This window comes from Asparagus officinalis, chromosome 8 (assembly GCF_001876935.1).
Source record: "Asparagus officinalis chromosome 8, Aspof.V1, whole genome shotgun sequence".
NCBI classification, from domain to species: Eukaryota; Viridiplantae; Streptophyta; class Magnoliopsida; order Asparagales; family Asparagaceae; genus Asparagus; species Asparagus officinalis.
In genome coordinates, this window is record NC_033801.1 from 19908821 (window position 1) to 19925278 (window position 16458).

General features: G+C 39.2%; 1 protein-coding gene across 1 annotated transcript; it reads left to right on the plus strand.

The window, feature by feature from the left end:
• On the plus strand, positions 811 to 8670 carry LOC109851504 (sulfite reductase [ferredoxin], chloroplastic-like). The gene is made up of 8 exons (XM_020421674.1): positions 811 to 1102; positions 4509 to 5270; positions 5364 to 5660; positions 5943 to 6140; positions 6392 to 6526; positions 6623 to 6739; positions 6936 to 7094; positions 8306 to 8670. Exons 1-8 carry the CDS (start codon positions 932 to 934, stop codon positions 8372 to 8374), a joined length of 1908 nt encoding a protein of 635 aa, XP_020277263.1. The 5' UTR covers positions 811 to 931; the 3' UTR covers positions 8375 to 8670.

Genomic DNA, 16458 nt, shown 5'->3' on the forward strand with positions numbered 1-16458 from the left:
TATCCTTCACAATTAACACATCATACAACATGATAAATAACATAAAAATTACGGTAAAAAAATTATTTTTTTGCTGTCGTATGCTTCTCTTTAGCTCCTCTATGTAGATACATGGGCACTCTAGAGACGTCATCGGTGTCAGTGGTGCCGGTGCTACCCTCTAGATCTATATGCTGGTCTGTCTTTTAGGGTTAAGCTGGACTTCTGGGATGAGAATGGCTGGCTGTAATGTCCTCTAGAACATCAGCAATTGATGTGCCAGCTTCAGACCACTCTGCTATGGTTTGAGGTCTTTTTGAGACGACGTACTATGACGCGTCGTCGTCTTCGCTAAATTCGACGGGGACGACTGCTTTGGGAGTTGTCTCGCCGACCATTTTTTTGATTAATCTCTGGAGTGAGTTGATTTAAGGCTAGGGCTTTGCAATGGAGAAAATGCTTTGGAGTTGGTTCGCTTGGACAAAAGAGAGATGAGTTGGCACGATCAACGAGGAATAGTTCAAATAAATAGGAGGCGGTTAAATCAAAGGGCATTTTGACCAATTTTTTTTGTTTTTGCACGTTAGGTCACGTGGGTAGGGGTTTTGGGGTCTGTGGGAATTTCTGACTGTTTCTGGGGGTCTTTGGGAACGTTGACAAAGTCTTGGGGAGCGGAACACTTGAAATGCTTTTGGGGTCTATATGCAATTTTCCCTAATGCAAATCACAATAAACAAAGTGCTACCCTTACACCTCTTTCTCTTAACTGCACTCCGAATCTCAAACACTCTACGTAACTCCCAAAAGATTCCCACCCCAATCACGTAAGAATATCATCACTTCACTGCTCGTGCGGTCACCACACTCTGCTTCAAGTGCCGGGCTATTTTTTTCACCTCCGTCACTCTCCTCTCATTTTCCAAAACCCTAGCTTTTTCTGCAGTCAACGGTGATGGCGGCAGTGGCGAAGATTGGGGCGGTGAAGGATCCGAAGGTTCAGATTCACGGGTACGGATTTCAAGGGCTGAGATCGGGCGGTTCAATCCCGATACCGAGGTCTGTTAGGGCATCGCCGGCGCCGGCGTCGTCTGCTTCCTCCTCCGTTATAACGGCCGTTGCTACTGTAAGATTGTCTCATTTTGATCAGTAAAGTTGAGTCATTTTTTGATTAAAAATTATTCCCCCCTTTTTGTTGGTATGTGATTGTTTTGGGTATTTACTACAAAGAGAGAACTTAAGCATGTATATAGATTTGGAGTCTAAATAGTAGACACAGGTGATAAATAAGAGAATACTAAAGATTCGAGCCATAGAATTGAGAATTCTGACACAAGGAACTATTAGATTGAATCAAATGATTTTAGCGTATCCAGAATAATACCAATCCAACCCATTTCATGAATAAAATGTGACCAATTAACCAACCAACAAAACTACTTGTTACAAATAACATCTTGTTGTTGCATCGAAACATAGAAATGTTGACTAATCTGGCTAACGTTGAACTTGGTAAAATGAAATGGTTGAATAATTGAAAAATTAGATTATTCAGGAATACACATTGAATGCTGAGATTACGCATTGAATTTCTGGTAGTAGATCCATAATCAAAAAAGTTTTTGTGATTGTTCCAGAAGAAATGAAACAAAAGATACGGTAGAACTAGGACAGTTATTGTATGAGGTCTACCCAATGCTAGATGCAGAGGCGCATAATAGATCGATATGAACATCATGAGCTGCCCCGTAATAAAACCAGTTGTTGCCGATACCTCCTTCTCGGTTCCTTCTTCCATAACCCGAGCTCGGAGAAGGAAGAGATAAGAGGGCCCTATGGAGAATGTGGTCAGAAATCCATAATAGAGTCCGACCACAACGACCGAATTTATTATCTTCATGCATAAGGATAATAGATTAGACGACTTAGATGAAAAAACGGAATCTCAAAACACCTTTTTGGTGTTTTGAGAAAAGTGTTTAATTTTTGGATTTTGTAAAGGGTCAAGTCAAAAAAACGCCCCGGTTGCCAAACGCGTTTCATTGTTTTTTTTAAAAAAAAAACGAAAACAGCAAAAACACCATGGTATCCAAACGCTCCCTGAAAAATTAGATTATTCAGGAATACACATTGAATGCTGAGATTACGCATTGAATTTCTGATAGTAGATCCATAAAAAAAAAAGTTTTTGTGAACTTATTTTGTGTAGTTAGGAAAACAAGATAATGCGAAGAATGAACTTGGGACACCAGCTACTGTGTTTGGAATTGCATGTTGCTGAAAATCAATTGGGTTTGTAGCTATATGCAACCAAATACAGTATGGTGATGACTTGCCATTTTGTTAATACTAGAAGAGAAAGGATCTATTATCTATATATGGTTTGTTGATATAAAAAAGCTTATGATGAGTATAGAGGAAGATAATGTGGTGGGTTTTAGGGGGGAAAAGCATATGGTAGATATATTGACGCGATTAAAAATATGCATCGTAGAGTAACACTTAGAGCGGTAACAAATGAAGGAGAGATAAAACAGTTTCTTATCATTGTAGGCTTACATTAAGGATTATTATTTTAAAGGCAGCATCTTTTTGCAGTAAGTATGTACCATCTTACTGGACATGTTCACAGCAAAGTCCAACAATGCAATTTATTTGTTGATGATATAATATTAGTTGATGAGACTAGAAATAGATAATTCCAAAGAAGAAATGTGGATAAAATCTCTGGAATCTAAAGGATTTAGAAGTAGCAGAACACAAAAGAGTGTAATTTTACTAAAACTTGTGTAATTTTACTAAAACCTGTTAGTGGAATTGAAATACCTATGAGTCAAGAACTGAATGGAAGAATGTTACGGTGAACATGTGAAGGATAAATTGGGGAAATTGAATGAGATTGCTTGGTCTTGTATAATGGAGGTCACTATGTGCATCTAGGAAAAATGTTAAGATTATAGTAATGAGTCAAGAAGGATTCAAATTATAACTAAGAGAACATGTTTTGGAAATACAGAAGAAATTTATTATAGTTAATTTATCGGAGGATATAACCCTTAACAGAACTGAATGGAAAAATAGGACTTTGAGTTTTCCCCCCCTGATGTATGATATGCCTTTTTCTCTTATCTCTCAAGGGTTCCTTGATTCCTGCTTACTGTTATCGTCAAATGTTATGATGGAAGCAATGTTATGATGGAAGCGTAGGGGTTCTTGAATTATTTTTATTGCTACTACTATTGCTTCTGCTGCTGCTACTACTATTACTATTATTATTATTTATTATAAAATTCAAATACGAATATTGTACTATTGAATTCCAATCCAATTCGAACCTCCTCTCTATCAATCTTTTTTTCTCCTTCTGTGTGTGTCGGAATGCATATGGTTTTGTCAATATGATATTACAGTGATAGATTTTTATTTCTATTGCTTCTTTGCTACACTACTTTTGTTGTGGATGCAAGATCTTTTATTTGAACAGAATGAACTTTTTGCCATTATTCAAAGTGAAAAGATCAACATAAATTAGAACTTACAATATTAGCTAATCAAAAGAATATCTTAAATTAGAACATTCCTAAAAGAATGAACAACAAGGCCAAGGTGATCTTGTATCCAATCTACGAAAACAAAACATAGAAAGATGTTGAAGAAGATTACAGGTGAGCAGACATTGAAAAAGGTCAAAAGAAAATCAATTCAAAAGCGAGAAAGAATAACTGAATTTCTTCCTATTTACTTTTTTAATTAAGATGAGATGATGCTTTGAATCAAAGATTGATCAATAAAACCATGGTATAATTCCCTATCGAGTTTGTATAACAGCTATGGGAAGAGAGTTTATCATCTCTCGCTTTAAACAGGAACTTTCTAGGTTGAGAAATTACCATTGCCTTGCTCCTTATTCAGACGATTTAAATCACGAAAGTGGCGAATAAGATAGGTTTAGAAGGCATAAACTGGGTGCTTCTTTGACCATAACAAAATGATCAAATATTAAGCAAATGCAAGGCATTAATAGACCCCGTGATTGATGAAGCCTTTTCACTTAACCTATATTTGGTGGATTGGAGATGGTTAGTGATATTGGATACATGAAACTAAGAATAAAATGCAGTAAATATTAAGAACATCTTGATGTATAATAATAAAACAAACCAACATCATGAGTTCTTGGAGTGAAAATGTAGGATCACGTGATCCAAGTGGTTTCTAGATTGATCAGATCATCCGACTTTCCGATGAAAACGAGCTGCAGAAGATGATGGTTCACGTGCCTTTATGCAGAAGGATTGATCACTTCTCTATCTCAAATATTAAGTTGGTGGGATACATTAGAATCTTGTTAGATACTTGTTGTGAGTTTGATTGCTCTTCTATCACAAAATGATCTTTGCATATACCCCTTTTCCCTTCATATACTCAAATTTCTGGAATCATCAGTTGCAGATAGATACCACATATGTTCTGCAGGTAGTGGCTATTTATCACCGGCTCATTAATACCTCTTGTTTCCTCTCTTTTTTCAGCCTGAGGTCAAAAGAAGTGCAGTTGAATTGATTAAAGAAAAAAGCAATTTTCTTAGATATCCACTGAATGAGGAATTGGTAACAGAGGCGCCAAATATAAATGAGTCCGCCATCCAACTGATAAAGTTTCATGGTAGTTATCAGCAGTACAACAGAGAAGAACGTCGTACAAAATCTTATTCGTTTATGCTTCGAACCAAGAATCCATGTGGGAAAGTCCCGAACAAGCTCTACTTGGCTATGGATGACCTTGCCGATAAGTTTGGCATTGGCACTTTACGATTAACAACTAGGCAAACATTTCAGCTCCATGGTGTCCTGAAGAAGAATCTTAAAACCGTGATGAGTACTATTATTCAAAACATGGGTTCAACTCTTGGTGCATGTGGTGATCTTAATAGGAACGTTCTTGCTCCTGCTGCCCCCTACACCAGCAAAGAGTATGTTTTTGCTCAGGAAACTGCAGAGAATATTGCTTCCCTTCTTACACCTCAATCCGGTGCTTACTATGATTTGTGGGTAGATGGTGAGAAAGTCATGTCAGCTGAGCCGCCTGAAGTGGTGAAGGCTCGTAATGACAATTCTCATGGGACAAACTTTCCTGATTCTGCAGAGCCAATTTATGGAACTCAGTTTTTACCTCGGAAGTTCAAAATTGCAGTTACCGTGCCTACAGACAACTCTGTTGACATCTTGACTAATGACATTGGTGTTGTTGTAGTTTCTGATAGTGATGGAGAGCCTCAGGGTTTTAACATATACGTAAGAGACTTTCTTTTTTGTTTGTATTAGCATGTATTTTTAATCTCTTTTTCATTTTCAGCATATGTTCTTTTGGAAAAATTTCAACTTTAGGTGGGTGGTGGCATGGGAAGAACGCACAGGGTGAACGCCACTTTCCCCCGTTTGGGAGAGCCACTGGGTTATGTTCCCAAAGAAGACATATTGTATGCTATTAAAGCAATTGTTTGTACACAAAGAGATAATGGAAGAAGGGATGATCGGAGATATAGTCGAATGAAGTACTTGATTAATGAATGGGGAATTGATAAGTTTCGCAGTGTTGTTGAGCAATACTATGGAAAGAAGTTTGAGGCATTCCGTAAATTACCTGAGTGGGAATTTAGAAGCTATCTTGGTTGGCATAAACAGGTTTGGCTAAAACAATACTCATAAGATATGGAAATAATTTTCTCTTGTTGGTGCATTATTTGCACCTGGTATCTTTCTGTTTCCCTACCTTTTCGTTTACTACTAAACCAAACTCCTGCTTCTTTGGATTTAGAAATGCTAGTATGTGTTTTCAAATGTTACAAAATTAATTATAGTGTCATTCTATCACTGATTTTATCTTTCACATGAATTAAAATACAGTTGAATGTACTTCTCACTTTTCAGTAATCATATTTTAAAGTTATTGCATTTTTCTTACAGGACAATGAAACCTTGTTTTGTGGTGTGCATGTTGATAATGGTCGCATTGGAGGTCAAAAGAAGAAAACATTGAGAGAAATAATTGAGAATTATAACCTTAGTGTGCGCATTACGCCTAACCAGAACCTAATTTTGTGTGACATCCATCATTCTTGGAGAGATTCCATCACCAGAGCTCTTGATGAAGCTGGTCTTCTGGTAAAACTTGGTTCACTCTTTTGTATGACATTTCTGAAACTTACCTTACTTAAGGAATATGCTAATAAGATTGATTTAGGTCAATGGAAAAAGAAACTGATGTTGAGAGTTTTCTGATTTACTAGGTTAATATATGTATTTATTATGTCTGTACACATTATCTTTGTAATAGATTGATGCGATTAAAAATAGAGTATAACTTGGCATTTTTCTAAAGTTTAATTACAACTATATTTTTCATCATTGTACAGCAACCTAACTACGTTGACCCTCTCAATCTTACTGCAATGGCCTGTCCTGCTTTTCCGCTCTGTCCATTAGCAATTACAGAAGCTGAAAGAGGAATACCTGATATTCTCAAGCGCGTTCGAGCTGTTTTTGATAAGGTACTTACGTCAATACTCGAATTTATTTGTGTAAGGAATTCCGCTAGAAGAAAAATTAGTTTTGTTTTTTAACCTATGAAGCCATAATTATTTCAGATAGGGATCAAAGATAATGAATCTGTGGTGGTAAGAGTAACTGGTTGCCCTAATGGCTGTGCCAGACCGTACATGGCTGAGCTGGGATTTGTTGGGGATGGCCCAAATAGCTACCAGGTATTTAGGGTGTATCTCTTTGTTCTCTTCTCTATATTAAGGTCACCATTGTGGAATGATAATGAATATGGTGGATGCAGCTTAACCTCCATAATTAACATGAGTTAATTAGCTGAGAAGGTGCAATGATGTTCCTCATAAAGCACAAGTTAAAGAAACTAACTACATTACTCTTGTCACTTTTTTATATACACAGATTTGGCTTGGGGGGACACCTAATCAGACTACACTGGCAGAGTGCTTTATGAATAAGGTGAAGATCCAAACTCTGGAGAAGGTTCTAGAGCCACTCTTCTACAGTTGGAAAATGAATCGCCAGCAGGGTGAATCATTTGGACAGTTCACAATCCGAATAGTGAGTATTATACAATATTTTGCGGTCATCATGTGCTACTACCCTCTTTTCACATTCTATTATGATAGCACTACATAATTTGTTGTGATAATAGACATTGGAAGATATTAAAATTATAATGTCGACCTGCATTGCGTACTGATTACTGCTAAATCTAAAATCTTTTTGGTTTTTTCCGTAAATGAAGCTTAGTTGCGACTTTCAAAAGGTTCACAATTCCGTTAAATTGTCCAGTTGTTGTTTTGAATCAATAATATTAGTACATAAAGTTCAGTAAACGAGATACACTTAGGCTACTTCTGAAGGATTTTTACTCAACTCTTTTTGTTGAAATTTAGTGTTTGTCAACTTCTACAAACGACTCTATTAAAGTTATACATTTTAAATTTCTCTACATTATCAAAAATGTCTAAAAATCAAAGCCCAAGTTTCTTAAATTTTGGTTTGAGTTAGGTAAAATTGTAGGATGCCTGAGACAAAATAAAAATTGGTCTATGAACGTTTCTAATTGTTTATATCATGGTTAAAAGTTCGGATAGCATGCTTTACTAAAATCTAGGATTAAAACCATTTCCAGCTGTCATTTCTTATAGCTTTTATGCGTGAATAGAAAAATAAAATATTTAAAATTTTATTTTTTTCTTCTTAGAGATTTTTCATTTAGTTGGCGTTCCAGCATCCAATTCCAACAGGACTAGTTTAGCTCTAAATTCTTTAAAAGAATTAAGTTTCTCTCCAGGCAAGACAAATTTAACTATACATGGTCAAATGTATGCTTGCTTGTAAATGAGTCAAAACACATATATATATATATATAAATATTATCTATATTAGTTATAGATATCGATATAGATATTGGTATTCTTCGGTACCAAGCAAAAATTTGTACTCGTAGTATTGTCACATCCCCATCCAATCCATCCATGGATGTTCCATTTGAAATTGAGGTGGAGGGATGTGAACCTCACTACCGAGCACAACTTTTTGTGCTGGTACCAGCATACCCATATTTCAATATTATATATTATATATATTTTATATATATATTAACTATATATAATATATATTTAGCTATGTGGATTGGCATTATATGAACTGCTGTATTCTTTGTTTTTAATAACGGCAGTATGTCACACTTTTCATTTATGCCATTTTCGTAAAGATTTATCAACTCGATTAAATTGAGTAAATTTGGATGCTATCTACTGCAGGGCTTCAGTAAGCTGCAAGAGATGGTAGAGAAGTGGGATGGTCATGTAGAGACACCATCACAAGTATGAAGCTATTGAGTGATTTCCTCCCAGTTTTATTGACTGTCAGCAGAAAGGCCTTTTGTTACCTAATGTTGGTTATCAAAACGGAGCGCTTCAGTTAATATCATTTTGTCTCTTGATCTATGATCTATGTTGTACGCTAGTTTCATGGATTGGAAAAAACTATATGAGTCCATTGTTGAAAATTTAAATACTCGACTCTAGTATCAGGGTTTTATTTGCATCAGCTGGTGCATTTTCTTTCCTTAACAAATAAAAAGAGCGAAAACTATTTACGGGTTTCTAATGCTCAGAGTTGGCTATCCGCTTTATATCTATGTTGATTTTTTCTTGGTAATGAATGAAAGATTTGCAAGCTCTTGGTTCATTGGATTGTACGACTCTTTGGTGTGTCTCAATCCTGAGGGATGTCCCAGAGGATGAATCTGTTGCATGTTGAGCAAAGGAATTAAGAAACACATGTATCTTCTGAGATGAAAGTTACATCTCGTTTACTTGCGTCCAAGATTCCTCTGGTTGGAATGAAAGAGAGTGCATGTGGGCTTGTGGATCGATGCGAGGAATCATTCCGAAAACGAGTAACCGGTCAAGCTAATGTTTGTTGATTTTATTTGCAACTGGCAGGGCATTTTTGTACAGGTTGCTTTTCCTACGTTTTATGTGCGATAACGAAAGAAGGAATCATGAAATATTTTATAGATGTATAATTGACGCTTGTTTTGGTTTGACCCCATGTGTCTAGTTCCTAAATTGCCGAAAACCCTCCGCATCTAGAATTAAATATCAAATGTTGGTTTTATGACTCTACGAGTATAATAATAGAGATTAATTAGGTGTTGCATGTTGATGATGTAATAATTATGACCCCCCAAATACTTTTCCAAATCTAATGATGCCTGCAGATATTTCGTTGGGCTGGGCTGAGTCCTAATAGGAATCGCACGGGAGCAATGATTTGAAGGGGGGCAAAGAGCCACCCCTATCATTCAATTGGCCCACACGGTTCATTTTGTTTCTTCTCCAATTTTCCGTTCACAACATAATTTGCCGTTCGCATGGTTGTCTTTTTATTTCAAATCTACTTTAGAAATTTGTGATCATTACTAGAGTTCGAATTTGAATTGCTTTACTATCACATCAAAGTGTCATGTTACTGCAACAAAATTTCAAAGTTATAGTAAATATTGAGGAATATAATTTTATATTTTCCAAAAGCACATTATATTAATACATGAAAATCTACGTAATCTCTTATATGATCCCAGATTATGCAAAGCATCATCATAACGGTTTATTTAGTTCTTGTTGACAGCTTGTGTTTCACAATAATGAAATGTTTAATTCATGGATCGTTATTTGAGTTATAGTCAGATTGAATCATAGACTGTTCATCAACAAAGTACCCGATGATTAAGGTTTAAGACACGTATAAAAGTATACTATATATACTCTTCCTAATATATGCTCGCATTATAGGGTAGCTTCGATGCCGGAAGAATTACGTAGCAGCAATAATTAAAGAGCTTCTCCATGATATTCCGATAATGGGAGTCTGTCTTCTTGTTTTAAGTTTGAAAGACTGATAAAGCCGATCTTATACTCTTTTATTATGTATATACTCACTTAATGAAGACATCATTTACCTAGCATATATAAAAGCAAGAATTAATTACATTTTGGTACCCTCAAGTACAACGTAATTACACTGATGGTCCTAGAGTCTGTCTATATGAATGATCTTGAGATTGTTGATTGTAATTACATAGGTAATCTTAGAATCTAACTATAAGTTAACACTATTATTTTTTGCAGACATAGACTTCTTGTTGGATGTGTTAGGATATGTGAAGCCTAACGATCAGACCTGCCTTATACTTCAGAATGAAGAGGAACAAAGTGGAACAGAAGAAACAGGATCGACGACGACGAAGTTCAAGCAAAACGACGAAGGGCGCATTTTGACTGAGTCGCGGTCGACCACGCATGGCACGGCGGTCGACCGCCAACGTGCACAGACAAGCACATTGCTGAGGAGCAGCTTCGCGGTCGACCGCGCATGGCGCGGCGGTCGACCGCTCTATTTTGGTTTAGGATTTAATTGTTGGATTCCTAATCTATTTTGGTTTAGGATTCCTAATCTATTTTGGTAATAGGTTATTAGGATTCCTAATTTGATTTGGCTTTTGGTTTAGAATTCCTAGTATGTTTATGATTTTAGGATTTCTATATATATGAAACAATTGAAGGAGAGAATAGGAGAGAATTAGCATTGTTTTGAGCACTTTGAGAGGGAGATATTGTGAGGGAGTTGAGAGCTTTGGTTAGGGTTATATTTGAGTGATTTTGTGAGTTGTAACCCGTTATATTTCTCCTCCATATAGTGAAATCTCCCCATCCTCTCCCCGTGGACGTAGGCAATTTGTCGAACCACGTAAAAATTAATTGTACTGCTTTTGTGTGATTTGTAATAGCTTTTTAGGATCCCTCGACAGGTCAGTCCTAGAACTGATGAGAGGAAGAGTCGATATCTCACTTTGTTGAGATATTCACTTCAGATTCTTATTTTCTTGGTGAGACGGGAATTCTTATTGCCACCTGACTCTCTTGTTATGCTACCGAAGTGCTGTCGAAATTTCCGCTGCGCGTAACAAGTGGTATCAGAGCCCAGATTTCAGATCTAGGGTTTTTTTGGTGGAGGAAGATTCTTGTGTGAAGCTTGGTTCTTGGAGTTCTAGGCTTCGGTGGAGATAGCATTAGGAGTTACCGTTGGAGATTTCGCTTTCCTCGCGTGGATAGGAATTCTATTTGGAATCCAATCTTGGGTTCAGTTGGGTAATTTCTTATTCCTTTCAAAGTTTGAATCTTTCTTTGCAATTTGGAGTTATTTTGCAATGGGAGAAGTAGGTGAAAGCAGCGAATCGATGGCGAGTAGAATACAAGTTGGTTTTCAGAACACTAAGATTAGTGTGGTGAAATATGACGACAAAATCAACTTTGGTTTGTGGATGAGCGACGTACAGGATGCGCTCAATGCTCAGAATTTGGAAGAGACCATCATGGTCCACGAAAGGCCACCTAAATATGAAGAGGCGGTATGGGAGAAAATAAATAGGAACGCGTGTGGGGTGATCAGGTCCTGTTTGGAACAGGAACTGAAATATGATGTGATTGGGGTGACGTCTGCAATAAAGATGTGGGAAATTCTCAACAATAAGTATCTCACAAAGAGTGTTGAGAACAGGTTGCACTTGCTGCGAAGACTCTTCAGATTTCAGATGTCCAGAGGCACCTCACTAGCGGCTCATGTGAACAACTACACTAAGTTGTTGTCAGACTTGGCGAATGTTGATGAGAAGATATCGGATGAGTAAAAGGCGATTATTTTGTTGGGCTCCTTACCCGATGAGGAGTATGATACCTTCGTGCTCACTTTGTTGAACGGGAGATCTTCTATCAGCTATAGTGAAGTGACTAACGCTTTGACCAATTATGATTTGAGGAGGAAGGACAAGGAGACTTCCCTTGCTAGCACTTCAGGCGAGACCTTGTCGACGAGAGGTAGAAGCCCATATCCGAAATGTGGTAATAGAGGAAGGTCAAAGTCAAGAAGCCACCACCAATTAGCAAAGAACCAATGTGCATTCTGCAAGGAGCAGGGACATTGGAAGAGAGACTGCCCGAAGCTCAAGGAGAAAGAGAATGGCAAGAAAAAGGGTCCGAAGGCCAATGAGGTAAATATTGCGAAAGGCGATGATTCTGATGATTCGTGTTTTTCTCTACTGATTACTCCGAAGGTGAACCATGTGATGCATCAAATTGGATGCTTGATTCCGGTGCTACTTTTCATATGACCCCTAGGCGAGACTGGTTTGCATCTTTTGAGAAAGTCGACGGGGGCGTTGTTGTCATGGGAAATGATCAATCCTGTGGCGTTTGTGGGATAGGTATCATGCGGATTGGGATGCACGATGGAGTAGTCCGTGAGTTAAAAGAGGTGAGATTTGATCCTCAACTGAAGAAAAATCTTATCTCAGTTGGAGCTTTGGAGGCGAAGGGATTCAAAGTGACTTTCGAAAATACTGTAGCGAAAGTTACTAAGGGATCATTGGTGGTGATGAAGGGAGTCCGCAATCGGAATTTATATTATCTGAAGGGAAGCACCGAGATTGGCCAGGTTGCTTCGGCTATTTCAGAAGCGGGCATGAGCAGACTTTGGTACTATAGGTTGGGGCACACAGGTGAAAAGTCACTGCAGGCATTATGCAAGCAGGGACTATTGAAGGGAGCCAAGAGTGGGAAGATTGAGTCCTGTGAGCACTGTGTTCTTGGCAAGAAGACGAAGGTGAAGTTCGGGACTGTCATTCATCAGACGAGGGGCATCCTGGACTACGTGCACACAGACGTTTGGGGTCCCACCAAGACTGCATCACTTGGTGGTAGACATTGATTCGTTACTTTTGTAGATGACTATTCTAGGCAATATTGGGTGTACACCATGACAAAGAAGAGTGAAGTCCTAGATATATTCGTGGAGTGAAAGAAGAGATTGGAACTGCAGACTGGGAGAAAGATCAAGACGTTGCCATCCGACAACGGTGGTGAATATACTTCAGACCCCTTTCAGCAGCTATGTCGAGACGAGGGCATAGAGAGACACTTCATGGTTAGTCATACACCGTAGCAGAATGGAGTGGCAGAGAGACTAAATCGGTCTTTACTGGAGAAGATCTTTTGGGCTGAAGCACTTACATATGCGAGCCACCTCATTAATAGGCTGCCTTCATCTGCGATTGAGGGGAAAATCCCTATGGAGATGTGGTCGGGAAAGCCAGCACATGATTATGACCAGCTCAAGGTATTCGGGTGCCCTGCATATTATCATGTTAGAACTGATAAATTGGAACCTCGAGCTAGGAAGGCCATATTTGTAGGATTCAAGCGTGGTGTCAAGGGATACAAGCTTTGGGATCCAGTTGATAGAAGCTTCCCAGCTCTCATCAGGTGGAGAGCGACCCGACAGAGGAGATATCGCAGGTGGTGGAGATCGATGCAGCTCCACATTGTCCAGATGGTACAGTATCCATGCAGGTGCCGACTGAGGTGATGCCAGGTGAGCACGACGGTGACACGGAGGATACAAGTACAAATGTGCAGGATCAGGAACCGACAGCTCAGGTTCAGGATTCTATTGTGGTTCGAAGACAGAGGAGAAACATACAGATGCTAGCACGGTATGCCGACATAGTTGCGTATGCACTTCCGGTGGAGAGTATCGATGAGTTGGTGCCTACTACATTCAGAGAGGCTGAGCAGAGTTCGGAGGCTGATTCGTGGCAGGTGGCTATGCAGGAGGAGATGGAATCTTTTCATAAGAACGATACATGGGAGCTTGTTGAGCTTCCAAAGGGACGGAAGGCAATTGGTTGCAAGTGGGTGCTTCCAAAGGGACGGAAGGCAATTGGTTGCAAGTGGGTATACACGAAGAAGGAGGGCATTGAGGGCACACCATTAAGGTTCAAAGCTAGGTTGGTTGCGAAGGGCTATGCACAGGAGGAATGTATTGACTATAATGAGGTTTTCTCTCCGGTGGTGAAGCACTCTTCGATTCGGATTTTGCTAGTTTTGGTGGCACAGTGTGGTTTGGAGTTAGATCAGTTGGATGTGAAGACAGCATTTCTTCATGGTGATCTTGATGAAGAAATATATATGACTCAGCCATTAGGATTCCGAACTGCAGGGAAAGATAAGTTGGTTTGCAGATTGAAGAAATCGCTATACGGTTTGAAACAGTCTCCTCGACAGTGGTATAGGCGATTTGATGGTTTTATGCTTGGTCATTCGTACACTCGGAGCCAGTTTGATCCTTGCGTATATTTTCGCAAGTTAAAAGGAGGTGCGTACATCTATTTGTTGCTCTATGTCGATGACATGTTAGTTGCCTCTACTTCCAGGTCGGCTATAGATGAGTTAAAAGTTCAGCTTTCAAATGAGTTTGAGATGAAAGACTTGGGTGAGGCGAAGCGCATTCTAGGGATGGAGATCGGCAGAGATAAGAAGAAGGGCAGAATTTGTTTGACACAGGTGGCTTATTTGAAGAAGGTTCTACAGCGATTTCATGTTAGCATGTATACGAAGCCAGTTAGTGTACCATTGGGAGCCTATTTGAAGCTTTCAGCTGGTCTTTCACTGAAGTCAGTTGAAGACCATGAGTTGATGACGAAGACTCCATATGCGAGTACGGTTGGGAGCTTGATGTATGCGATGGTATGTACGAGGCCAGATTTGTCACAGGCGGTGAGCATGGAGTCGAGATACATGCACGATCTAGGAGTGGGTCATTGGGACGCCGTGAGATGGATTTTAAGGTATATTTGAGGTACGCTCAATGTTGGTTTGGTTTATGAGCGGGACACTAAAGGTGGGCAGTTATGCATTGGTTATGTTGATTCGGATTATGCCGGGGATTTGGATAAGCGCCGGTCTACGACGGGGTATGTGTTCACTTTGACCCGTGCGCCGGTGTGTTGAAGATGCACTTTACAGTCTACGGTGGCTTTGTCTACGATGAAGGCAGAGTATATGGCAGTTACGAAGGCTATGAAGGAGGCTATTTGGCTTCGAGGAATTTTAGAGGAACTTGGTATTTCACAGAGGTCCGTCACCATTCATTGTGATAGCATGAGTGCTATCTATTTGGCGAATAATCAGGTTTTTCATGCGAGGACAAAGCACATTGACGTCCGTTATCACTTCGTTCGGGATGTTCTTGAAGATGGTGATGTGAAGATTGTGAAAGTCCACACAAAGGATACTTCGTTCGGGATGTTCTTGAAGATGGTGATGTGAAGATTGTGAAAGTCCACACAAAGGATAATCCGGCGGATATGCTCACTAAGGTGGTTCCGAGCAACAAGTTTGATCATTGTCGAAACTTGTTGCACATTCGTGATTGTTGAGACCGTTGACGGCCATTTGGATCAACTACGGGCGGCTTGATCTCTTGGGAGAGGGGGTACGTAGGCAACCACATTGGTGCAGCCGAGTTTAGAGAGACGACACATTGGTGCTCATGTTGGTGTCGGCTCAGTGTTGGGAACACTTCACCGAGGTGGAGAATTGTTGGATTCCTAATCTATTTTGGTTTAGGATTCAATTGTTGGATTCCTAATCTATTTTGGTTTAGGATTCCTAATCTATTTTGGTAATAGGTTATTAGGATTCCTAATTTGATTTGGCTTTTGGTTTAGAATTCCTAGTATGTTTATGATTTTAGTATTTCTATATATATGGAACAATTGAAGGAGAGAATAGGAGAGAATTAGCATTGTTTTGAGCACTTTGAGAGGAAGATATTGTGAGGGAGTTGAGAGCTTTGGTTAGGGTTATATTTGAGTGATTTTGTGAGTTGTAACCCGTTGTATTTCTCCTCCATATAGTAAAATCTCCACATCCTCTCCCCGTGGATGTAGGCAATTTGCCGAACCACGTAAAAATTGCTTGTACTGCTTTTGTATGATTTGTAATAGCTTTTTAGGATCCCTCGACAGGTCAGTCCTAGAACTGATGAGAGGAAGAGCCGATATCTCACTTTGTTGAGATATTCGCTTCAGATTCTTGTTTCCTTGGTGAGACGGGAATTCTTATTACGACCTGACTCTCTTGTTGTGCTGCCGAAGTGCTGCCGAAATTTCCTCTGCACGCAACAAAATTTTCTCCTGCGGCTGCCGTGGACGTAGTTTCTCACATTGAGAAGCGAACCACGTAAATCTTGTGTGTTTTTGATTGATTAAATTCTCTCTTCTCTCCTAAATCTCTATTTCTAAATCACATCAGGGGGGTTGTGCATCCCCAACAAGTGGTATCAGAGCGACCAGGTTCGGCGCGAACGATTTGAGGTCAGAGACATGGGATCTGAGAAGGAAACATCCAAGATTGAGAAGTTTGATAGAACAAACTTCGGGTTCTGGAAGATGCAGATGGAATACTACCTCTATCAGAAGGATTTATACCTACCATTGGGATAGAAGCCGACGGATATGAAGGATGCGGATTGGAAGCTATTTGATCAAAAGGCCCTTGGAGCGATCAGG